Source organism: Diabrotica undecimpunctata, chromosome 1, assembly GCF_040954645.1.
Source record: "Diabrotica undecimpunctata isolate CICGRU chromosome 1, icDiaUnde3, whole genome shotgun sequence".
Taxonomy (NCBI): Eukaryota; Metazoa; Arthropoda; class Insecta; order Coleoptera; family Chrysomelidae; genus Diabrotica; species Diabrotica undecimpunctata.
The window spans coordinates 22,043,806-22,069,957 of record NC_092803.1 but is presented as its reverse complement, the minus strand read 5'-3'; the positions used below and the strand labels follow the sequence as shown (position 1 = coordinate 22,069,957).

The window sequence follows — 26,152 nt, the reverse complement described above, 5'->3', positions numbered from 1 at the left end:
ATTCCATCGAACGATATTGATGTAGAACGGGTAGATTTACATTGATACAACCAACAATTATTATTTACATAAACAGTAATTCACATGGTGATGTATTAACAGTGTAAAAAAATAAATAAATATTACTTTTTAATTCAAAACACGTTATAAACTAAGGATTTTTTACTAAATAATAACTCAAGATGTATAGTTAAATTTTAATTTAAGCGTAAAGAAAATAATCTAACACTAAATAAATTTAATTCGCCTAAGTTCAGATAATTAAAGCAATAATTAAAAAGGAAACAAAAATAAAATGTTCAAAGAAAAATGAAAATAAAGTAAGTACATATATGCCAAAATCTATCCCCGAGATATACCATTATAACTAATAATAATATTAACTCTAATTGCAAACCAACATATAAAAATAAATTTAAATTATAATAAAGGTCGTTTTCAGATAGTATAAGCTTCCTTGACCCATTCTGCGATACATGTATTTTTCCTTGATATGTCCAGCAGTTCTTAGTACCCACAGATGTCCTCACTTTTTTTAATAATTCCTGATAATCAGGAGAAAGCATTTCACTAATCACGATACTGCATACTTTAAGATTTTTCTTCCGATTAAACACTTTTGTTAAAGAAGATACAAGAACAAGCCATAACAGTCTGTTTAAACAAGAAAAAGCAAAAGTCAATCAAAGATTTCTTAACAGTGTGAGCACAGTATGTATTTACATACGTCCATACTTAATCTACCTTAGTTGCGGCATTTAGTTCTATCTATCTATATAAGGATTTTTACAGCTGTCGCCGCCTTCCTTCTTTCAGCCAACGTCTTCAGTCCTTTCTGTTCTGCCATTCTCCATCTCTAAGGTCTCGTGTTTTCATGGCCTCGTCGACTTCATCCCTCCATGATCTTCGGGGTCTACCTCTTTTCCTCTTTCCTATTGGGCTCCAATCCGAAATCTTTGCTATCCACCTTGTATGATCTGTTCTTCTCACATGCCCATACCAAATTAAACGTTTTTCTTCGATGTAGCTGAGTATGTCTTGTTCTACTGCCATTCTTCGTTTTATCTCGTCATTTCTGATGCGATCCATTTTTGTCACTCTGCAGCTTCTTCTCACGAACTCCATTTCAATTGCTGTGATTTTTGACCTGTTTCGTTTATTTATTACCCAATTCTCTGCTCCATAGGTCATTATACTGCGTACCAAGGTGTTATAAATTCTCTTCTTTGTATTTCTGGTAATCTGTCTATCCCACAGTACCCCATTCATTTGTTTAATACATGTCCTTGTCTGTGCTAATCTGCTGGTTATCTCTTGTTCAGTGGTTCCATTTTTTGAGAGTATGAATCCTAAATATTTGAATTTGTCAGTGCCGTTATTTTCCTTATTATCGTCCATTTCCAAGTTTCTCACTGGTTCTTGCTCTGTTGTTAAATATTTGGTCTTTTCTAGATTTATTTCCAGTCTATTTTTTGTGTATTCCTTTTCTAATTTTCGGAGCATATATGATCTTCTTCATTTCCTTTTCCATGGTTTTAATATTTGTTTGAGGAATATCTTGAACAGTGTCGGAGATGTAGAGCATCCCTGCAATAAGCCTTTTGTGGTCTTAAATTCGTTGGAGTATTTATTGCCGGTTTTAACTCTTACTTTGTTGTTGTTGTAAAGGTTTTTTACGGCTTCTATTAACCTCTGAGTTATTCCGATTTCCTTTATCGTGTTCCATAGTTGTTTTCTGGGGACCGTGTCATATGCTTTTTTTAAATCTATGAATGCCATGTGTACTGGTCTATTTTTTGCCATTTTTTTTTAAATTAATTGTTGGAGTGTATATATGTGGTCTATGCAAGATCTTCCTGCCGTGAACCCCGCCTGATCTTCTCCGATTTTATTTGAGATAGATTTTTCCAGTTTTTCTTTCAGTATTTTTCCATATAACCTGCCCATACATGCTATCACACTGATGCCTCTGTAGTTCCTGCATTTCTTCTTATCTCTCTTTTTATGTATCGAGGTTATATATGCTTTGGACCATTCATCTGGTATTTCGTTCAGGTTTATAGCTTTACTGAACATTTCGTGTATAATTCTGTGTAGTTTGTCCGTTTCGTACTTAATTAGTTCATTAACGATTCCTCCTGGTCCCCCTGATTTTTTGTTCTTTAAAGTCTTTATGGCATTCTTTACTTCGATTAATGTTATCTCAATCTGTTCTTCATTCTGATTTTGTTGTTGTTCCTGTTCTGTGTCTGGCTCTATGAAATCTGGGCGGTTTTCTGTGAGTAGTTCTTTATAGTAGTCTTCCCACTCTTTTTCTGATATGTATTGTATTTGGACCTTTTCGTTGTTATTCTTCCTCTTTTGTTATTCTGACATTTAGTTATTAGTACGTATAATGTTTATAAGTTATTATTTACACACCGTATGTACATTCAATCTACTAGCTTTCCTATTTCTTTTAATAAACATGTTGTAGTTAGCGGAAATGGGTGTTTTATTTGCATATTAATCTGGGTAGCATTTTACTCATAAAATTTAAGAATATTGTAGGCTACAGCTAGCAAAACAATGCCAAATATATAATCACTTTAGGTAATCCGGACACTTTTGGTAATCTGATACCCCTTTGGTCCCATACTTGTCGGATTATCAAGAGACAAGTGTACTTTACTTTTTACATGTATTACAATTTTATTTGACTGGCCTATTATCTGGTGCGTTTGATTTCTACATGTATAGGCGGAGACAAAATGACTGCTATTGATAAACAGCAAGACCAATAAAACCACATTTTCAACTAATAAATAGATCTAACCACAAAATACACAAATACAAAAACGTATAAATACCTCGCCAAACATGGTAGCATTGCAGCTCAAAAGAGATTTCCTGTTTTCTGCTTTTTTTATGTGGAGAATAAAATGCCGAGAGGGTGGCAATCAAAGTCCGCTAATCAAATATTGACTTTGGAATTGAAATTTGCGTTTCCGCTGATGGCGTTGAAACTTCTCTTTGAGCTTTTTTACGTGATGAACAAGAAATATACATTGCGACATTTAAAATCGATCAGAACTTTTAATTTGTCGTTTCTGCGGTCCAGGAAATACCACAAGATACAAGTTATTAGGATATCGCTCAACTTGTTTACGCCAGGCTCAAGAAAAGAAGTAATTTTAAATCAATTATATTATTTTATAATTATTTCGCTATAGTTCATTGAAATGTTACATTTTTTATGCGTTAGCGTGCATTTCTTAGACGACACAATATATATTTTGTTTGTTTGTTGGGATGGTAAGTAAAAGCTTAAGTTCAATTTTGTGGGGTCGCCACCCTTGTCTTCCGGCCGCTACCTTGAAAAAAGGGGGGAAAGGATTTTCGCGCTGTCTCTCCTAAACTAGCAAATCCACAAAAATTTTATCAGGCATTATTTGTAGAAAATTATATTGTCTATAACTTTGTTTCTATTATTTTTAATCGTAAAATGGAAAATAAAAAAGTTATAAACAAAAATAACTAAAATTTTGGAACAAATTTTCTTTTTGGCCTTATAATTATTTTTACAATAAAAAGACAACAGAGCAATATCATAGAAGGTTTTTCAAAAAAAAACACCAAAAATTTGTTTAATTTCATTAATTTCTCTGGATTTTTCAAAGGCTTTCCGCAATGTATCTCGCAAACTAGCATCCCTACAGAAAATTTTATCAGGCATTCATCATCATCATTCGTACTCCCAACATTCTCAAGTCTTCCTCCACCTGATCCTTAAATCGTGCTCTGGATCAGCCTCTCCTTCTCACTCCATCTATTCTTTGATTATAAATATGTTTTGGCGGCTCCATCTCATTCATTCTCTCTATGTGACCTAACTACCGCAGACGGTTTATTTTGATGGACCTAATAAAATCAAGCGTCTGCGCCATAATCTGCCCTCCTGTACTCCTCCATAGATATGCCGGAGGATTTTACGCTCAAAGCATCTTAAACGTTCTTCATCGGTCTTTGTCATCGTCCATGTTTCCGACAAGTAGGTGAGGATGGGCTTGATAAGAGTTCTGTATATCACTAGTTTCGTTCTTTTTGTAACTAGGCTTGTTTGTTAAAAAAATTTTTAATCCATAATAAGCTCTATTTGCCAGATATATCCGTCTGTTAATTTCTGCACTTGGTGCATTATTCTGATTAATTTGTGAGCCTAGGTATATAAACTCTCTTACTTCTTCGAAAGTATATATTCCGATCGTTAGATCTTCGGGTTGTGCTGCTTGTATATAATTTGATACCTTCATATACTTCGTCTTACTAGTGTTAACCTCTAGTCCCATTCTTTTTGTTGCTGCTTCAAGCGCCTTGAATGATTCGACCACGACCGCCTTTCTTCTTGCAATAATGTCGATGTCATCGGCGTACGCTAATAATTGTACGCTGCGATTAATAATAGTTCCTCTGATTGTTATTCCAGATTCTCTTATCGCTTTGTCTAGTGCAATATTTAATAGAAGGCATGATAGGCTGTCTCCTTGTCTAAGTCCTATCTGAGACTGAAACTTTCTGAAAACTATGTTCTGTACTCTTACACTCGACTCTTGAGAGGGTCGCTTTCACCAATTTTACTGGTATTCTGAATTCTATCATGGCCTTGTACAGTGCGTTTCTTTCAACACTATCATAGGCACAACTAAAATCAACAAACAGGTGATGAGTATCAATGCCATACTGATATGTTTTTTCCAGAGCTTGCCTTAGAAATAATATTTGATCGGTCGTTGATCTTTCTTCACGAAACCCACACTGATATTTACCTATTATGTCTTCACAATATCCCGATAGTCGGTCGTAAAGAATATATGCCAATATTTTGTATGTTACGTTTAGGAGGGTTATTCCTCTGTAGTTGTCATATATTGTTTGATCTCCTTTCTTGTGGATAGGTACAACTATACCTACATTCCAGTCTTCTGGCAACTTTATTTGCTTCCATATCAGTTCTACCAGTCTACATATACAGTATGTCAGGTTTTTTTTCCATGCTTTAAAAGTTCTAAAGGAATGCCATCTGCCCCAGGAGCTTTGTTTTCTTTCAATTTTTGTATGGCTTGGATGACTTCTACCTGTGTTGGGGTGTTACCTTTCTCTCTTTCGTCGTCAATGTCCTCGAGTCAATGGAGCCCTGTTTTACCTCTTATATTTAACCTTTCCTCGAAGTTTTCTGCCCACCTTTCTAGTATCTGGTCCTGATCACCAATGATCTCCCCTGTTCTATTTCTAACGATTGATAATCTTGGTTTGAATTCTTTCCTGTTCTGGTTAATCCTCCTGTAGAACTTTCACGTTTCTGCTTGTGCCTTATAGCTCTATAGTTCTTTTAGTTGGCTCTCTATATGATCTTTCTTCTTTTTTTTATGTATTCGGTTTTCTTCTCCTCTCAGCTGCCTATACTCTTCCTCTGTTTGTCTCGTTCTTCGCCCTTGGAGTCTTCTATATGCCTGATTTTTTCTTTGCGTTGCTTGTGCGCATTCCTCATCGTACCAGTCTGACCTTAATTTTTTACATTTTTGCTTTCCGATAACTTCAGTTGCCACTTTTTCCAATATGGCTCTACACTGCCTCCAATAGTTGTTAATATCTTCAACTATATCATCCGTGCAGCCTTCCAGCTTTCTTTCGAGACTTTCCTCGAATCTCTTAGCTATCTCAGGGTTCTTAGTTTGTGTTCCGTTGGATGGCAGCTATAATATATCATATAATTCTTTTTCTCTAATATTTTATTTCCCAACCATCTCATTTCCTGAAGTGCAATTATATCGCTCTTATATACTTCTACACTGTTAATGAGAGACTGCAAGGCGCCTGTCCTGTATAGAGATCTTACATTCCACGAGAATAATCCTAAATCATTGTCCTATTTCACGCCGAGTCGTCGTCTAGATTTTAGTCCGGAAACTTTACCTTGAATTCTCGTAACATGCTGTTTTTTACAGTGTCGGGGTGTTAACCCTACATCCAACCCCCAACCTGGAGGACCACTTCACCCGCTCTCGTCAGTTTCCGACCCAACTTTCCACCCGGGTTGGATACCGGATCTCCAGTTGGGTTGCTCGGTTTAACAGAGGGCACCAGCGTGAAGGTGAGAGTCGGATTTGAGTAGAAGAGGCTAAGTGGAGTAAACTGGAAGCAACTCCATGTTTTCGCATTCTACCCCTTTACGCCCCCTTATCAGGCATTATTTGCAGCAAATTAAGTTGTCTATGAATTTATTCTTATTACCTTTTATGGTAAAAGAGAGAATAAAAAATGTTTCAACAAATTTTCTTTTCAGCCTTAAATTTTATTTATTATATATTTTTTTATTCATATCATTTTAAATCAATTTATTATTTTATTCATCTTCTTCTTATTGCGCCGTCTCCTTTCGAAGATTGGCGATCCAAATAGTCATTGTAGCTTTTTAAACTGCTGCACGAAAGATTTCTGTGGATGAGCGGTCAAATTATCATCTTCTCAGGTCTTTTAGCCACGAGTTCTGGCGTCTTTCAACTGATCTTTTGCCCTGTATTTTACCTTTTTATATGATTTGGAGTAATTCATATCTTTCACATCTCAACACATGAACCAAGTATTGTATTTTTCTCTCTTTAATTATGCTGAGTAATTCTTTTTGTTTACTCATGCGCCGATGTACCTCATCATTAGTAACTTTTTGTATCCATGGAATTCTCAGCATCCGTCTGTATATATACATTTCAAAGGCATATATTCTTTTTTCTATTTCAGAGTCCATTGTCCAACTTTCACAACCATACAGCAAAACAGAGAACACGTAACATCTGATCAATCGTATTCTGAGCTCTAGACTAAGGTCTGATCTTGTAAAAAAATTGTTCATGTTCATGAGTGTTTTCCTCGTTTGTTCAATTGTTGACAAAATTTCTTTTTTTGGGTTACACTGACTGTTGATATTTGTTCTCAAATATTTTATGGAAGTTACCTGTTCTATTATTTTTTCCTTGGCATACAAATGTACGTTTGTTGATATCTTTGAAAATACTAGAATTTTAGTTTTGGAAACATTTAGATGTAAACCGAACATTCTACCGAATTTATTATATTTTTTAGTTCTTGTTCGTTGGTTGCTATTAGGACGGTATCATCAGCGTAGCTGATGTTGTCTATGCTGGTTCCGTTCGTTCCTCGTCGGATTCATATATCTTTGGATGTTTTGTGCTCTATTTTAATTGTTGCCGTTTGGTGCCAATATAGTTCTAAGATAATTCGCAAGTCTTGTTCGTCAATTCCAGTTGTTCTCAGAATTTTAATTACCTTTTGATGGTTAACGCAGTCAAATGCTTTTCGATAATCAATAAAACATGCATATACATCTACATTCATGTCTCTGCATCGTTGTGTTAACACATTTAAGGCAAAAAGAGCTTCTCGTGTTCCCAATCCATTTCGAAATCCGAATTGAGTGTCACTCATCTGAAACTCACACTTCTTGTAAATTCGTGTATGAATGATTGTGAGAAAAGTTTTAAGGACATTAGACATCATGCTTAATATTCGATAGTTATCGCAGTGTGAGGCATTGGATTTTTTTGGTAATGTAACGAATGTTGATTTTAGCCAGTCTGATGGTATTTTATCTGTATCATATATCTTATTGAATAGTGCTGTTATTAAGTCGAGGCTTTTAATTTTGTTGTCTGCAATTAATTTAAGTATTTGGACATTGATATTGTCTGGACCGGTGGCTTTTCCGTTCTTCTAAGCTTTTACTGCATAAATACCTTCTTCTTTTGTTATTTTTGTACTTTTTTCATTTATTCGATTATCCGTGGATGGAGGAGAACAAGATCTATCCTCGTCAGAAAGTGTCTGAATGTATTCTTTCTATCTCTTCAGTTTGTCTTCTGTATGTATAATTATCTCGTTGTTATTATTTCTTAATATTGTTTCCTGTCTCTTTATGTGTCTACCTGTCATTTCTTTCACTTTTTTATGAACATTAAAGGTGTCGTATCTTTCCTGAAGTTGTTCAATTTTTAGGCATTTGGTTGACATCCAGTTTTCTTTGGCTTCTCTGCACTGTGTTCTAATGCTTTTATTGACTCGTTTGTATTCTATTGGTTTTGTTTTATGTTTTCATCTTGCGTCCATGAGGTCCATAATCTCTTGTCATAAGACCGGTGTCGTCTTCTTGTATCTTTGTTATTTTCGAGATGTCTATTTTCCTTGACATTTGTTCCCTTTTAACTTTAACAAACCTTTTTAATCTAAAATCCATTATAACTGGATTGTGATCGCTATGAACGTCAGCTCCAGGATATCTTTTAGTAGATTTTATGTACGTCTTGAAGTTTTTATTGAGTAAAATGACGATGTTGTTTGAAGAAGGAGTTGGCTACTAACAGGTTGTTCTCTACGCAAAATTGTACCCGTCTCTCTCACCTTTTGTTTCTGGTACCGGGACCGTATGCTCCTCTGTTGTCTTCTTTGGCACCATGACCAATTTTGGCATTAAAGTCACCCATAATCATCGTTATCTCGCCTTTTTTGTCAGTCGCAATATTTCGTCTATATTGTTATAAAAGTTTTCAATTTCTTCTTATGATTTATCACTTGTTGGAGCATAGACCTGAATAACATTTAGGTTTCTATGGGTTAATCTTAATTTCAACATTGCTACTCTAATCTGCTGTAATTTTACGATAAAAAGTAATATAAGTAAAGTTATAGAAAATATAATTTGCTACAAATAATGTACCTGGAAAGCTGGTACGATTAGCACAGGTGAGCACAGAGAACGCTTCGGCACGGATCAGAATCGGCAGCAGCACGTCGGAGGAATTCCTCATTGACACCGGGCTTAGACAAGGAGATCCTCTCACCCCCTGCTATTTAATTTTGCACTGGAACATGCAGTAAGGAAAGCTTAACCACAACTGAGAAACGGATTTGCCGCCCAAGGATCAAAAATACTATTGGCGTTTGCGGATGACGTGGACACAATTGCACAATCCACCAGAGATGCAAAAGAAGTTTTCACCCTATTCGAACACGGAACCAAGGAAATTGGTCTGAAGGTCAACGAGGACAAGACCAAGTACATGGTGGTTACGAAGAACCCAAGTCCAAGGGTTAGACAAAACGTAACAATCAATGAATACAACTTTAAAGTCGTCAAAGAATTCAAGTACGTGGGAGCGATCATAACATCTGAAAATAAATATGAAATGGACAGTCAGTGGCAGTCATGATCATTGCAGGAAACAGGGCATATTACTCATTAATGACCGTACTTGAATCAAAAATACTCTCAATAGCAGTAAAAATAAGACTGCACAAGACAATAATTCGTTCCACAATAACGTATAGAAGCGAGACATGGACTCTGAACTAGCGGGAAACGAGAAAATTACTGGTACTGGAAAGAAAGATACTGCGGACTATCTATGGGCCTTGCAGAGAAGAGACAACAGGAGAATGTAGAAAAAGACACAACGATGAACTACAAACAGTATATGGAGATAAAAACATAGCACGATACATTAAAGCAAACCCAATATGATGGGCGAGCCACGTACTAAGATCGAGTGACGAAAGACTCCTGAACGCCAAATTCTGGACAAGACCCGATGGCAGAAGGTCAGTTGGTCGCCCAAGAAAGAGATGAAACGACGCAGTAGCCAGTGATCTACGCAAAATGGGAATACAGCAATGGGAAATAGCTGCTCAGGACCGACAACAATGGAGGTAAATAGTAAACGCGGCCAAGACTCACATAGAGTTGTAGAGCCAAATGATGATTATGATGACAAATAATATTTCATAAAATTTTCTGCAGGGTTGCTAATGTACGAGATACAGCGCGAAAACCCTTGGATCCCTTTTTCCAAGATGGCGGTCGGGAGACAAAGGTGGCGACCATACAGACTTCAAATTAAGCTTATAGTATGGACTATAATAGCTTGCAACACATTTATGAGAAACAAATTTTTTTTAATTAAAATTAATAATTAAAAAGATTGAAGGCAACCGTAATTTTTCAAACAATTTTCAATTAAAGGTGATTCATTGGCAACATCGCACTTAAGGCAACCAACCGATATTCCCCTTATCAACTTTGCAGAGTCGCACCAAAATAATATTTTAATTATTTATTATTTATTAAAACACATAAGTAAGAAAGTAAAAATTAAATCTAAGACCGATATTATTATTAAATTATCATGTGTGTTTTGGCAGGTATCTTATAGATATCCTAACAAAATAACGTAAAATTTTATTGTTATTATATAGTACCTTATACAGTAATTCAAAAAACAGAAAACTTTGCAAAATAATTATTATATTCTATTTATATAGAAGAACTACAAAACAGAGGAATAGTTACTAAGTTATGCTTATAAAGTTTCGGAATCTAGCGACTCGTTCGAAAAGGAATCCCCACTCACACTAAAGTCGATTATTATTTTGTCGAAAACAGTGTCTACCATCCCTTCCAATTTCCACATTTTCTCTTCTTCCTTGGTCACATGGGCTACGGTATTAGCCCAATCTTCTTGCCGTATCCGTTCCATAGCGAGTTCTAACAAACGTTGCATATATTATCAGAAAGTTTATGTCACGTTTTCATGAGCTACATAATCCTTTACTTGAGCCCAGATTAATTATATCGGGTTGAACTCGCAATAGTAAGCAAGTGATGCCTTTAGCATGACTCATTGTATCTACAACATGCTGGCGATATCTCATGATGACGTCTAATGATACTTATCAGCTAAGCCTTATCCATGTCCTCAAAAAAGGAAATTATATCTATAGGTTGTGTTCAATGCACGAAACCTATATTTAACCGACAATCCTCTGTGGATACTGGCCTGTTCCAAGATTCGTCGCCATTCGTTTCGGTTTCTGGCGACTTGTTGTCATCTGATTTTTAATACCCCTAAGTCGGTTTCAATTCCATATTCCATCCAACCATTTAATGTGCGGGCGGTCTCATCTTCTTTCTAGATGTGTTCATGTGGTTAGCTTTTTAGCGATCGTGTTGTCTGATTATGTGTCAAGCCCATCCGAGTCGATTTGTGTTTACATCTGGTTCATTAAAGAGTTGTGGTATAATTCGAAGTTGTATCTTTTGTACCACTGCCCTTGTTTTCCATTATTTTGCGTTAGAGTTAGTTGTCACACTGGAGATAGTCACCTTTTTTATATCATGGGCATACTACGCCTTGAGACCATAAGGCATGGTATGATTTTGTTGCTAAATAAGAAATAACAGTTTATGCAGTATCTGTAGTAGATCTCGCCACAATTCTTGTAGATCCTACTGCAAATTTGATCAGATCCTGGTGATTTATTATTCTGAACCTTTTTAATGGCTTGGGCAATTTTTGGACAATACTGGTATATACTACATTATATTTATTAATAAATTTTAATTGTTTTCTTGATTTTTAGCGAGAAGATGGACAGAAGACGAACTGGTAGAGCAGGACGAATCAGAAACCAATGATAGCGCCACTTCCAGTCCGCCCGAACCGACGACGCCGTTTCGGGAGCGAGCTTCAACTGACGGCCACATCCACCAGAAGCCCTGGAGATGGCGGTATCCCCCGCCTAGTCTCTCGACCGACCTCAGCGGGTTCACATCGAGAGCCAGCAGGAGGATGAGCATCTCAATGAAGGGGAACAATGCTAGTTATTAAGAAATGTTGTATATATGTATTCGAAAGAACGGGAAAATAGGTTATAAGGTGGTGGATCTTTTCACAAACACCCTAGTTCAGTAAGTAACACAAAAGGTAAGTGATACCGAAAAGGAAAGTAAGAAAATACAGGAATATTCTTAAGATTACCTTGTACTAGTATTCTAGAATAAAGGGTTGGGTTTATGTTATCTAGGAACTTAAATTTATAAAAAATTTTAATACCAATCTAGAGTGTATTATTTACTATTCTAAAAGCCTTTATATATCCTTAATTTGCTGACCTCTGTGGTGTTTGTTAAAGGATTTATAAGATTGCAGTGTTCGTTAATCATCTCAAAATTAAGAATTCAATTGTTGTATACGTTAAGAACTGTTAATGAATTTTAAACATGTTAAACAGAATGTTTCAATATTTTTTCTGGGGCCAGTTGTTGCCAAAACATACATAGAAGTAATAACTGCTTACATGTAATATGAAAGACAGTGTTCGTTCATACCCATGCAAAAATATATCATCAATAAGATTTATTTGAACGAATCTAACATCCAGTTTGAACATTAGGTACCAACAGCCAAAAATGTTTCGTATATATCTAGACAACTACATAGACTCTATATGGATAATATAACAATTCATTTATGTACATAAATGCTGTTTGAAAGCCATCTAAGCCATTTTGACAATACCAAGACACAGGTAGACAAAACTTGGGCTATTGCATATGTATAGGTCAAGGAACTATATCTACAATAGTGGTTTCACATGTCATAAAATGCGGAATTTTTTTATTTTTCTAAAAGCAGCATGATATTATGGATATAGTCTCATAGTCTAAAAGGAATAATTCATATAGGGTTGGTTGTCGATTAATCCATATTCCAATTGGTGAAACTCTGCTTGTGCAACGACTGCGTTTTAGGTGGGAGCGTTATTTTAATGAAAAAAATTTGTTGCGTAACAAAGCAGGACGTTTTTTTTTCTCTTTCTTCAATAGTTATTGTTATATCCTTTTTTATTCCAAGTGAATAAAATTAGAATTAGTTGTTGTATTCCTTTCAAATCTTGAAGGGCGACATGCCTTGATTGACAGATCAAATCCAAGAACAATTTGTTTTATGCCTCTATCGAATCCTAAATTCAAATTAACCGCGTATTTTTTAGAAACATTTTATCAATATAAATAGCTACTAAATCTTATTTGAGCAAGTACAAAAATATCATGTTCTGTCTTAATACTATAAAGATGAAGATAGTTTAGGAATGAGAAATATATTTGTAATCTACAAGAGCCAGAAGAAATATTAAGACCATTTTGAATTTTCCATTAAAATTTTCTCTATGCCTAAACATACGAATAAAATAAATAAATATATGTGAGTATATTTACTCTATTTTTCTTATTGTTCCTATTTTGAAATTAAAAATTTATGAATGGGTTTATATTTGTGATTTTTTTGAGAAAATCTGTTTGGGATTTTGATATGCATTTTTGTTTTATATAAGAATATAATTGTATTATAAATAAAGTTTTTCTCTGTTATGTTGTTTGATTTAATAAAAAAAATGTTCCAAAATAATGGTTAGTTGACAAAACCTGGTTGGCACCAGACAAAGTATTCAACAGAAACAAGTAATTACCCACGTTTTTAGGTAAGTTAATTTTTACTATTATAGCAGACTTCTTTACATAGGTCCAAGTAGTTGTCAAATGAAAAGACAACAAATATTTTTCTGTTACAAAAATGGGCAGTTTAAAAAGCTTTAAAAATGTAACATTTTTATCATCATGAAAAATCAATAATTTTGTTCTTGCAATTTTATAAGAAGATGGTTCGCATAAATTCTAGTTGTCATCAACATAATCTACAATAAAAACCATAGATAAATAATATAGTATATAAAAACACTGCTCGTAGAACTTTGAATTTTGTGTACAAACAAATCGATAAGCGCCGGCGCCGGCCGGTACGGAATAAATTAAACAGGTGACAAGTGACAATTAGTATTCGTATAAAATGACTAAAATTACAGTCGCGTTTACAGAACTAAATAAAACAAATTAATTAGTGTACTAAAAGTGTATAAATGGGCCATCTTCATAAATCTAAGAACATGTGGGTCTAATGTTCTTTGAGTTAATAAAAATATTCTTTTAAAAAATTATAATTGCTGAACAAAATATTATGACAGCCACCAGAATCTATGCAACCAGAATTACCATTGTGTACTTATTTGAATTTTGTAACACGTTTCAATTTATATTAACTCTGTATTTATTCCATTAACTGAAATGTTATAAACATGTTTTTATAATACTTTTAGTCGAATGAGTAAGGTTTATAATGTTATTATAAATTAATAAGTAATATTTTAGATGATCAATTTACCCGCTATCTGGATATTAGACATATTCATTTCTAAAGTGACTTTTGAATTGAACAACCTGTTTGATCTTCAGAGTAATTAAAAAAATTGTGTATTATGTTTTTGTAAGTACTAAAAAATAAAAAACTTATTGTGTATTATTCAACATTTCCGTTTTATATGTCTATATATAACATCCGCTGAGGCTGAGACCTTGACTTTGTAACCCAGCAGGTAATAGATCACCTTCACCAAAAACTTCCATTCCCCTTTAAGTATTTACATCATTAAACGATTAAACCTTGTAGATAATTAAGTCCGATAACCTCTACTTGTACTTTCAAGTCGATTACAAAATCAGCTTATCATCGTACCGGTTATTTCGTTCTGTGGTTGAGTACTAGGTGGTGGTACAATCTGCGCTACCGTGACCATCCGGATTTTGATTTTTTGACCTCTTTCTGACGACAGTTAATTTCCTCATGTCAGAAGTAGGATTGCACGTCGGGGTGATAACAGAGCCGCACGCGAAGAAGGCCAAAAAGATGTCCAACACGCTCGAACAACTTAAAGCCCTGACTACAGTGGTTGCTGACACCGGGGACTTTGAGGGTAAGTAATCGTTTAATAATTAATTATCGGTATTATTAATTGGTTATACCCTAATCGGGAACGTCATTATGACTTATGTGCCTTAGGCTGAATTGTTATCAGTTGTCAATCTTTTGATATGTGTGTGTCTATAATTAGAATTAACAGGTTGCTATGCTGTGGTTGAATAAGGCTAGGTCTATAAGTTCCCCTATAATGCAATGTCATTTTAATTTTATCTAACTGGAAAATAATATATGATATAAGTGAGAAGGAATTTAACTTATCATTAGATGAACATAAAATGTTTAGTACATACAATGCATTCAAAATGTACATGTATAGTTGAAAAGGGATGGATGGATGGATTATACATTTTATATTACTACCCATATTAATGAAAATGTATCCAGAACTCAAGTATCATAAGACATTAGGAGAAGAACTGAATTACAAGATCTGCATTAAATTTAACAAACTGAGTCAAATATAATCAAGGCATAATTTAGATGACCACATAAGTGCCTATATCTACAAGAACAAGAAACAGTAGACATGCAAAAGAGAAAACAAAATGGGGAGATAAAAAGTCTTTTTTTGTACCTTACCATTGAAAAATTGAATATTTAAGGAATTAACAAAAAAAAAAGAATTGAACCTAACTTAAAGAACCCCACTATAAAAGAAATCGAAAAGCTTAGTGGAAAAACCAGCATACCAAGAACATAAGAAAAGAAAGGGGGCAAATGTGAACGAATATATAAAGAATTAGTAATGCAAGATATCAGAGGTAAACATCATCTTTCATTATATATTGTATATTTTAGAGATAAAAATCAAAAATGATTGAAAGCTACAAATATTAATTGCAACATAGGATGTCTCTTTGTACACCGTATGTATCACACTATTCTTACTTCTTATGGACCTTTTATAACACTTTCTTCTTTACCTTTATCCTAGCTTGGATTCAATATTTTAAAAGATCTTAGGTTTCTGGACTTAAGAAATGCTTCTTATCTTGTTTTGTTTGATTCTCTCTGAGATGTTTTTGGGATCGGAATTTAAAATAATAAATTGTATCTTATCATATTGTAAATTTTATCTTGTTTTGTTTGATTTTCTCTGAGATGTTTTTGGGATTGGAATTTAAAATAATAAATTGGGATGTGATCATAATCTTGACTTATGCTTCCAAAATTTCCCATTAAGTATGTATTTGAATAATTATTTAGTGCATTAAAATTGGCTTATTGTTGAACTATATACATAAAACTCTACAGAAAATTATTTTTACTATATTTGTACTTTGATTCCCTTTTACACTGTATATGCCTTAGTACTATTTGCATGTTTTTCTTAGCATTCCTTGCATCTGTAATCTATTACATAAATGATATATTAACTTATTTACTATAAAAATTATTGTACTGTTTAAACACTGTAATATTTTTAGAATTCTGTTATCTTAATGGGTTCATTTATATCAATTGGATAATAATAAAATGAGTGCTTATCTTTAGCTTAACCTCATGGTGATATCATGATTGCTTGACTAAAATTAAGACATTTCACAAAGTTTGTTCACACATATGTGGCCTGTTCAATGCCAAATAAAGGACTTCTTAAACCTCTATTTCCTTTCAGATATTGTAAATTTTTTATTTGAAACTAAAGAAAAACTCTGAAGTTCTTCAATATTGAACATATTATTTTAATGATTTCTTTCAAACTAATAACAAACAAGAAGTGTAGGCTTTTATGGTTGGAATATTATAATTTCATAGTTTTTGGAGTTATTATGGTCATAATCTCTGGTCATATCTCCTGTTTTTTTTTTCACAACTGAGGCTGACATAATCAAATTCAATGCAGCATTGAATGTAAGCTCTTGTTACTCACTGATAATCTTTCTAAAATATATGTGCTATTCATAGACTTCATGTGCCTCTGGGATGATTGGTCTGAATTGGTAAAGGAATTTTAACTGCTAGGAGAAGGTCTATCCTATCTTTGGGATCCACATTAAGTTTAGATGCTAAATTTAATGAGACCTACTTAAATTTTGAAAGTCTCCATGTACATCCGAGGATAGTAGAATGTTGTTCTATGAAACTACTGGTTCTCTATTGGTCTTGTGTGATAATGTGTTTTGCAACAGCTGATGTTTCACATTGAGCAAGGTGACAGTTTTTTACAGACAGACAACATTTGTAATAGAGCTCTTAAACTCGTGGGTTTTATTAGTAGATCTCTAGTAAACAGGAACCAATTAATCTGGTTTTTGTAAACTTGAGGAAGGCATATGACAATGACCTATTAACAAACTATGGCTCAGCTTAAAACAGAACGGAATTTTCACATAATAAATAAATGCTGTAAAAAATTGGACAAGAATGTTCAGAATACTTTCAAGTTGACATGAATGTAAGATAATGTTGCTACCTTTCTCCCATATTCTTTAAGATTTATCTTAACTTCGCTCTGAAACATTGGTACAAGGAATGTATTACTACTCAACTCTCCAATGAGCATATTATATATTGGGTTAGAAAATGAGTGGAAAAAGTAAATAATTAGGATCTGCACATTTATACTCAAAAAAAGAACAAAGTATATGGCAGTAGGCTCTGTTGAACAAGATTTAAACATTGATGGAAACACGATTAAGAATAATACTAAAAAATAAAAATACCTGACTGCAGACAGAAATGATGAAAAGGATATACTACAGAAAATAGGCAAAGGATGATGCACCATCCATCACCATCAAGTCAGTTAAATTTATTTTTATGGGATAAAAACATAAAAAAGTACAAAAAGACACCTACTAAGTTGATTAAAAGTACAATAACTTACATCTCAGAAGTTTGGACAATAAACAAGAACATACCGGATATTGTAAAACCAATAAATGTGGGAGAAAATAGTTATTGCAAAGATGCTGCGGATATACATTACAAAATTATATAAGAATAGACAGAATCAAAGAAATAATAAATGTAGTGACATCCCTTACAGATACCAGAGAGAATCTCTACTCCGTAAATATAGAAGAATTTATTTAGATATATGCTTTCTGTATAATCTCTGTAATAACTCAGTTGATTGTTCTATGCTTTTGAGTTCCATAGATACACACACTATATCCATAGGCATATGCATAGGCATTATATCCGTAATCACAAATAATCTGCTACCTATTCGTTTCTCACACTGTGATATTTTTGTAATTGTAGTAATTATAACTGTGCCATATTATGTAGGTTGAAGTATAACACTAATCTTGTTTTGTTTATGTACACTTTAAAGACTCACAATACTCATTTCATTCTTATTTTAGCTATGAAAGCCTTCAAACCTACCGATGCAACCACCAACCCTTCCCTCATATTGGCTGCATCGGCTCTACCACAATACAAACCCATCATTGACAAAGCTATCCAATATGGCAACAAACTCGGCGGGGACATGAGTCAGAAATTGGACAACACTATGGATATGTTATGTGTCTTGTTTGGAGTCGAAATTTTGAAAATTGTCCCAGGGCGAGTTTCCACTGAAGTGGATGCAAGGTATGAAATAACTAATACAATCGGTTAGCAATCTATGGATTTTTAACCTCTAACATTCAAGAAGTGATCTATTAATTGCTATTTATTGATGTGTGAAGCACCAAGATAAACTGCAGACAAGAGGCTGGAATAGGTTCAATCTAGATGTTTACAATAGTTTACTAACAATTAGTACCTCATAATTTCGTTTGAAATAAAAATATCTATATCCATTTTTATTCTAATTTAATAGGTTAGGTAAGGTTAGGTTTAATATTATTGGGCGCTTAACCAATCTTCCACCTAATCTAAGAGGTCTATTGTGGCTCATCTCTAGCTTACAATTGCCCTTTCAGTCCAGCCTTTTTAACAAAGTTCATTATGGTATTTGGTAACACCTACGAAGTCCGAGGCCTCGAATTGATAATGCTTAAGTATATTTCAGTCTTATCCTATCCAATCTTGGACAGTTGCACAGAAAGTGTTCAGCCATCTTGTCATCAGTTTGACAAAAGCTGCAATCTGTACTTTCTATCAGTTTGATTTTTCTACTAATAAATTTTTATGATATGTACATAAATGATGACATTGGCAGGTAAGGAAAGTGAATATGTGTTAACAGAAAAAGTACTTCCTTGACTAGAGGGGAAAGTGAAGTAAGTAATAAATTGTTTCCCCATTGTTTTGAAAATTAGAATCCATACATTACTAACCCATTATGATTTTACTCACAATCTACAATTAATAAGAATGGTTCAAATAATATTCATATTCATTTTTATTACATTTTGATAAATTATTTATATCACTGTACAAGTAAACGGCAAGAGACATTTGTAGTGAAGGAAAGTGACACATGCTAGCTAAGGAGAAAGTAAAGTCGCTTCTCAGCTGTTTTACAGGTTCCATAGGTTACTAACCGATTGCCAATAAAATAGTAATATATATATACCACTTACTTTATTTTTTTCACAAGGCTTTCCCTTGACACATATTTTGATTAATAATAGCTTTTTAAATATGTTCAAGAAAAGTATCGAAAACTAATTCTTAAATTTATTTTTCTTCCTCCAGACTGTCCTTCAACAAGGAAGCCAGTGTTGCCAAAGCCCGCAAAATCATTAAACTGTATGAAGAACAAGGTATTTCCAAAGACAGAATCCTGATCAAGTTGGCATCAACATGGGAAGGAATCCAAGCTGCAAGGTACTACAATATATTTTGAATATGATATATTTCCTTCGAAGTCTTAATATTTATAAATATTCTTTTCTGTTTTATTTACAGAGAGCTTGAAAAGAAACACAACATTCACTGCAATCTGACATTACTCTTTAACTTTGCCCAAGCTGTAGCTTGTGCGGAAGCTGGTGTCACTCTTATCTCACCTTTTGTCGGGCGTATTCTTGACTGGTACGTCGCAAACACAGATAAGAAGAGCTACTCTGGCGATGAGGACCCTGGCGTCGTCTCAGTCACTAAGATCTACAACTACTACAAGAAATTCGGGTATAAGACTGTTGTTATGGGAGCTTCTTTCCGAAATGTCGGTAAGTATTATTGGTAAATACGATAGAGGTTTTAGCATTTCATTGTTGTTGCAGTTATTTATATGGCAACTTAGTTTTGATAGATGACGTTTGGACGTATGTTGTTTAAGCGCCATACTCCCCTTCCCGTCTCAATTGGCTAAACTATTAATATATCAGTTTTTTGGTCGCTATAAAAACTTATATGCTTTTGTTGGTTCTCAAGTTATTAACATGGATTTTTAATAACAGTAAATAGGAAAAAACAATTTAATCGTTTATTTGTATAAACTTTGGCAATAACATCACACACGCAACACTTTTAAACAATTGTACCGTTTCCTCTCGTATATGAATCCGAGGTAATTGTGTTATGATTACATTAGAACTGGAGGCAGCTTTGAAAAATCAAATTAAAACAATTATCAATTACTGTTAGATGCATTTTATAAATTTTTAAGTCTCATTGATATTTATGTGGTATGAAAATTGACAGAAAGGAAAGATTATCCATGAAAAAATTTGTTCAATTGTTAGATTTTTTAATTCTGAAAAACAAACTCGAAAATTTCAGGTTTATTAAAATTATCATGGTATGGTGTAATAAATATAATTAGAAGATATAAAACTACAGTCGCCAAAAGCCTCGGAATATAGAAAACAGCAAAATTACTGACACTGTTAATTATTGAAAAAATCGGCGTGCAAATTATCTTCAGCTAAGTGTTCTGTAGTCGCCGAGCAAACCCAGCAAATCGAAATAGAATACCGCGCACGAGAGAGAGAACTCTACAGAAAGATTCGTGTACAGAAAAAAGAAGGCACTGGAGAGAACTGTGTGACAAGTTGGAGGAGGACATCTTTGGTCAGGGATATAGAATCGCAATGAAAAAGTTCCATGCGTATCACTCTACAAAATGCCACTGGACAAACAGTTTGAGATAACACGAGAACTCTTTCCGTCCGGCAGATGGCATGGAGTGTGGAGGGACGAGGGATCAGATGCTAAAAACAGTAGAAAATTTCTCTAATGATATTCGGTCTTGACAAGTGCCGTGTCGTAAATATAATCAAAGGAAAGGTTCAGCCCGGCGGATTCGATATGCAAAATGGCCAGAAAATCGAGGCCATGGGTGAAAATGATAGGTATAAATATCTCGGAATAAAGCAAGCGCGGAAGATTGACCATAAGTAAATGAAAACTGAGATAACTACTGAGTTTATATGAAGGATAAAACAGCTGCTTCGTTCACACCTTAACAGTAAAAAATTGTTTAAGGCACTTAACACCTACGCATGTTCCGCGCTTAGCTACTCGTTTGGTATTGTTAAGAGGACAAAAGCTGATATAGAAAATCTTCAGCGAAAAGTACGAACACACCTCACAAAGGCACAAAAACACCATCCTCGAAGTGCAGTAGAAATAACGACATTATCGCGGTATTTAGGAGGACGAGGATATAAGTGAGCAACTAGAAAAACAGATTACTAATTTAAGAACTTATTTTCAGGTGCAGGCTGAGACATCTACTCTACATCGCGCGATTTGTGCAGTAGATGATACAACACCGATCAAACTGAGGGAACCAGAAATGCGCATAAACCATCTTACTAAGGACAAAAAAATGCGCACCTGGATGGGTAAACCTCTGCACGGGCGATATCCCAATGAGATCAGTCAAAACCATGTCGACAATGTAACGTCGAACTATTGGCTGGCATCAGGAAAGATGTTCCCTAAAACAGAAGGTTCAAAATGTCGATATGGATGTCAAACTCAAGAAACCATCCAACATCTTACCGGTGGTTGCCAGGCATTTGCTGCAACTGAATATAATGCACGATTTAGTAGGAAAGATTCTTCATCAAGAGATAGCCATCAAACTGGGATTTCTCCAAACAAACCATCTCCCATATTATCAATACATTCCTGAGGGTATACTTGAGAATGACAACTACAAGCTATATTGGGACCGCACTGTGTTCACAGGCCAAACAGTGGCACATAATAGACCAGATCTCATACTAGTTAATAAACTAAAGAGACAAATAACACTAATTGATGTGGCGATACCCAACAACAATAATCTTAGTGTTAAACAGAACGAAAAGATCGCCAAGTGTAGGGATCTGGAAATTCAATTCGAAGACAGTGAAGAATGGAAAGTACCTAGACAATACCTATTATTCTCTCTACTACTGGAATCATTCCGAAGAACCGAATGAACATCTCTAAAAGACCATGCAGAAAGCTGTACTACTCTCAACGTCCAGATGTGCACGAAAATTTTTGGGATATACTCCAGCATACCAAGTCACCTAGAGCTCGATAACACGGAAAGAGTCCCACCAGAGCTCAATCCTTTTGATACCTTAGGTATCTGAGATGATACCTTAGGTATCTGAGATGAGTGAATTTTCCCTTTAGAGGGAGTGTGAGCCGTATGGCTAAATCTGGATCCTAATAATCTACCCTGAATCCCACACATGCCATCCCTAGAGAAAACATGTTACAGAGAGGCTCGCAAGTTGGGATATGGTACATACAAATTTATTTCTTTGAAAATTGAATAAAACTTAGCAATGGGATGCGATACAATGGAGCGATGATGAGTCTATATTTGAAGTGTGTGAAAAAGAGTCGAAGTCGGGTTATTCGCAGGAAGTACAAGGCGTTGCATCCTGACTATCATAGAAGAAAAGTGAAATTTCCTGTATCGATGATTTGGGGTAATATGTCACCTAAAGATGTAATATGAAAACTTCATATTTTTGAAGTAATTTTAGATAGAAGAAAATTTTTTTTTTATTTAATTAATGGCTTTGGATAACTTGAAAGAAAATATTTAAACATGTTAAAAGAAATCTCTTACCGATTATGGAAGAACATTTGACACTAGGGCAAGATTTTGTCTTCCGACAGCGCAATATGCCTTACCCCGAAAAAGAGTTTGGAATGGATGGAAGATTACGGTATATCGCTTTCCAAATGAGTTTCTTCATAAACCGCTTAATTCTGAAGCAGACTTCAAGAAATACGGGATTCCTTTACACCATAATTTTATGGAGTCGTAGTTAAAAGTATGTGTGGTATACACTTAGTATGTGTTAGTTAATAAATAACAAACCAAATTTTTTAAAAATCTTAAGTTGGGCCAACTGAGTTGGGATTGTTGGGAAGGGGCTCATGCTCATATACACAATTTATAAACTCAAATTATGTATGATTGCTTTGTTTTAGGTGAAATAAAGGCATTAGCCGGTTGCGATCTGCTCACTATCAGTCCCAAGCTCCTCGGCGAGTTGGAAGCCAGCCACGACTCCCTTCCCGTCAAGTTAAGCGTCGAATCTGCTCTAAAATCAGACCTCGAGAAGATAGAGATCGATGAGTCCACATTTAGGTGGATGTTGAACGAAGACCAGATGGCTACTGATAAACTTTCAGACGGCATTAGGAAGTTTGCTGCCGATTCCATCAAGTTGGAAGGGACATTGAAACCGTTGTTGTGCGCTGCAAAGAAATGATGGGGGTTTGTTTGGGGTTGATATATATTTTTTTGTAAATTTAAATTGAGAAGTAAAGTTTTATCTATTTCGAATCTTATCTTTTATCTATACCCAATTTTGTAGGAAATAACTCATTGATCAAACAAAATATAATCAGGGGATTAAGAATGCATGAGATGACGAAATTTACTAGATTTTAGGTTATGAAACATATTTTTCTAATCAAGCAATATATAGTACAGATCAATAGTATTTTGTTTTGAATATAGAATCATCATATAGTATACTCCTAAAATACATATATAGTTCGTCCCAAACCCTTCTTTCAGTGCATCATAGTTGATCGAATTCTCTCGAACATCGAACACATTAAGCTAGAAGTGACAGAAAAAAAACGTGAGTCTGTGATTATTATACATAGAACTTAGAAAATTATTTATCGTAAAGCTAATTCTACTTACGGGTGTATAATTGGTTGGAGTTTAGAATACGCTAAATAGATATCCAATCGATGATGCGCATAAATATAATTTGACGCAGAAGGTCTCGATCTTGACAGTACTTTCACAACGTCAAGTGATAAAATAATTGTCATTCCAGGTTAGTATTATCAGACATTTTACAGTGAAAATTTAATTTTGTATTTATTGTCATAAAAATATTTTAAATATGCCGAGATATATCGAGAAAGAACAAAGACTAATATTAAAATTATTAAATTATTTTCAATTAGAAAAAGAGGGATTACGATCCTGCAACTGTCAAATTTAACTAAAATGACATGCAATAATTCTCGACATTCATAAATTCCTATATTATGTCAAAATTAGTGACGCACTGAAAGAAGGGTTTGGGACAGACTGTATGACAATGTAACTAGGCAAATAAACATGACAGAAGGCATAACAACAAGTAAAATAAGAAAGGAAAGAGGAGTTAGACAGGGAGACACGATGTCTCCAAAATTGTTTACTCTTGCATTAGAAGATTCAAGAAGTTAAATTAGGAACAACGTTGAAATAAAATCGAGATTTTAAGATGACATAGTACTCATAAGCAACAATACAGATGAACTTACTCTACATTAAGGAACTTAAACGAGAATCTGTGAAAATCGATTTAAATAAAACAAATGTGATGTCAAATCAAAAGATCTCAATAGATGGGAGTGTTATCGAAAGTGTCGAAGAGTATATTTACCTAGGTCACACGATCAAACTAAGCAAACAGAATCAAACAACTGAGATCATTAGAAGAATCCTAGTAAGTTTGGCAACAGTAGGAAGACTTAGTTTTGTGTTGAAAAGCAAAAAAATACCAATAAATTTAAAGAGAAGGGTATTCAAAATGACTTAAGGAATCGAGACCATGACAACAGAGTTATCAGACAAACACAGAGGGCCATCGAACGAGCTATTTTAGTTTCTCTGATACATATACAAAATATGGACGTGCAAAACAGAAAAAAATTGCGCAAATGAAATGGAGCTAAGTGGGACACGTAGCATGACAAGACAACAAAAGATAGACGAAAAACATTGTACAGCTGGTTCCTAAAAAAACTGATACGACTCTTAGTAAAATTTGATCATTTTGAGCAGTGTATTTGATTGGTCTCAGATTATATTCTATTTATTATGACAGACAAATAATAAAATACACAAATAAACAAATAATTGATTACATATGTTAATTCATAAATTGTAATAATTATTAAGGTCTAAATTTTGTTATTTTAAATTCCTGCATTTTATAAAGAGTATATAAATGATAGTTTTTACATAAAATAGGGTTGTTATTATTTTTATTATTATTAAGGAATAAAACAAACGACTTAACAATATATTAAAGCAAGAATTTTAACCAAATTAGAAGATAACTGGGCGCTATCAGAGGCAGCAAAACATTTTAACATAAGCAGAACCACAGTTTTTCTATTAATAAAAAATTGAGGGAACAAGAAACTCTCAAAAGAAAGCGAGGGTCTGGAAGACCAAAACTATACTAAATTTAGGTATGTAAAAATAAGAATAATATTTTGTGATATCTCCATCAGCATTGATAACAGCTTGTACTCTTCGGTCCACCTAAGTGAAAGGAACTATGAAATTGTCTTCTTCAGAGAACTCTTCCCAAATCTTTTGTATACCGTGTCACAGCTCTTCAGCATTTTTAGGTATAAAATTACGCCGATAAAACCGTTTTATAATAACCCCCCACACATTCTCGATTGGGTTTAAATCTGGACTGTAGCTGGGCCATGGTAAGGTTTCGATGTTGTTATTCTGGAGCCACTGGTTTATTATATTTGCAGTGTGAACAGGACAATTATCTTGTTGGTGGATAAAATTATTTTCTGGATACAACTGTTCTACACTGGGAAACATGATGTTTTCTAGAATATTCAGATAAGTATGCCCAACTAACCTACCATCAATATGCCATGCCATTCCTCTAGATGAAATCCATCCCCATACATTGGCGCTAAAATGACCAGCTGCTCGATATCTATCAATATGTAGTATTAAATCTATTATTATCTGGTCTATACATCCCAATTTTGCCCTTTTTAGAAGACTGAAACATTTTCTCATCTGTACATATTACCCTGTCCCAAAAATCTTGATTTTGTATCTGATGGTTTAAAGCCAATATAAGTCTTGATTGCTTCTGTCGTGGTGTAAGAGCTTGTTTTTTTTTGCTGCAGTTCCGTACCTAAGACGCGATGCTTTAATTCTGCGCCAAGTAGTTGTCTTTCTTACTGACATAATTCTTGCAGTATTCTCATCTTCAAAAGTATTCTCTCCATCTTTTCTTAATATTAAAAACTGTTGTTCTGCTTACGTTAAAATGATTCGCTACGACAGATAGTGACCATTCATCTAATTT

The 26,152-nt window shown here is 34.2% G+C and overlaps 2 protein-coding genes across 3 annotated transcripts in view; both read left to right on the top strand.

Annotated features, from left to right (window-relative positions):
- The window catches only part of LOC140446349 (ras-related and estrogen-regulated growth inhibitor), a 248,757-nt gene extending 235,797 nt beyond the window's left edge, over positions 1-12,960 (top strand). For both annotated transcript variants that reach the window (XM_072538894.1, XM_072538898.1), the window contains exon 6: positions 11,467-12,960. In XM_072538894.1, the coding sequence (XP_072394995.1) occupies positions 11,467-11,714 (248 nt within the window). In that variant the 3' untranslated portion in view covers positions 11,715-12,960. The remainder of the gene's footprint in view (positions 1-11,466) is intronic.
- A 1,231-nt stretch (positions 12,961-14,191) lies between these two features.
- Positions 14,192-23,355, top strand: Taldo (transaldolase). Its single transcript, XM_072538881.1, has 5 exons — positions 14,192-14,694; positions 18,017-18,248; positions 19,302-19,433; positions 19,515-19,777; positions 22,998-23,355. The coding sequence occupies exons 1-5, from the start codon at positions 14,565-14,567 to the stop codon at positions 23,279-23,281; spliced, it is 1,041 nt and encodes a 346-aa protein (XP_072394982.1). The 5' UTR covers positions 14,192-14,564; the 3' UTR covers positions 23,282-23,355.
- Positions 23,356-26,152: the final 2,797 nt, after the last annotated feature.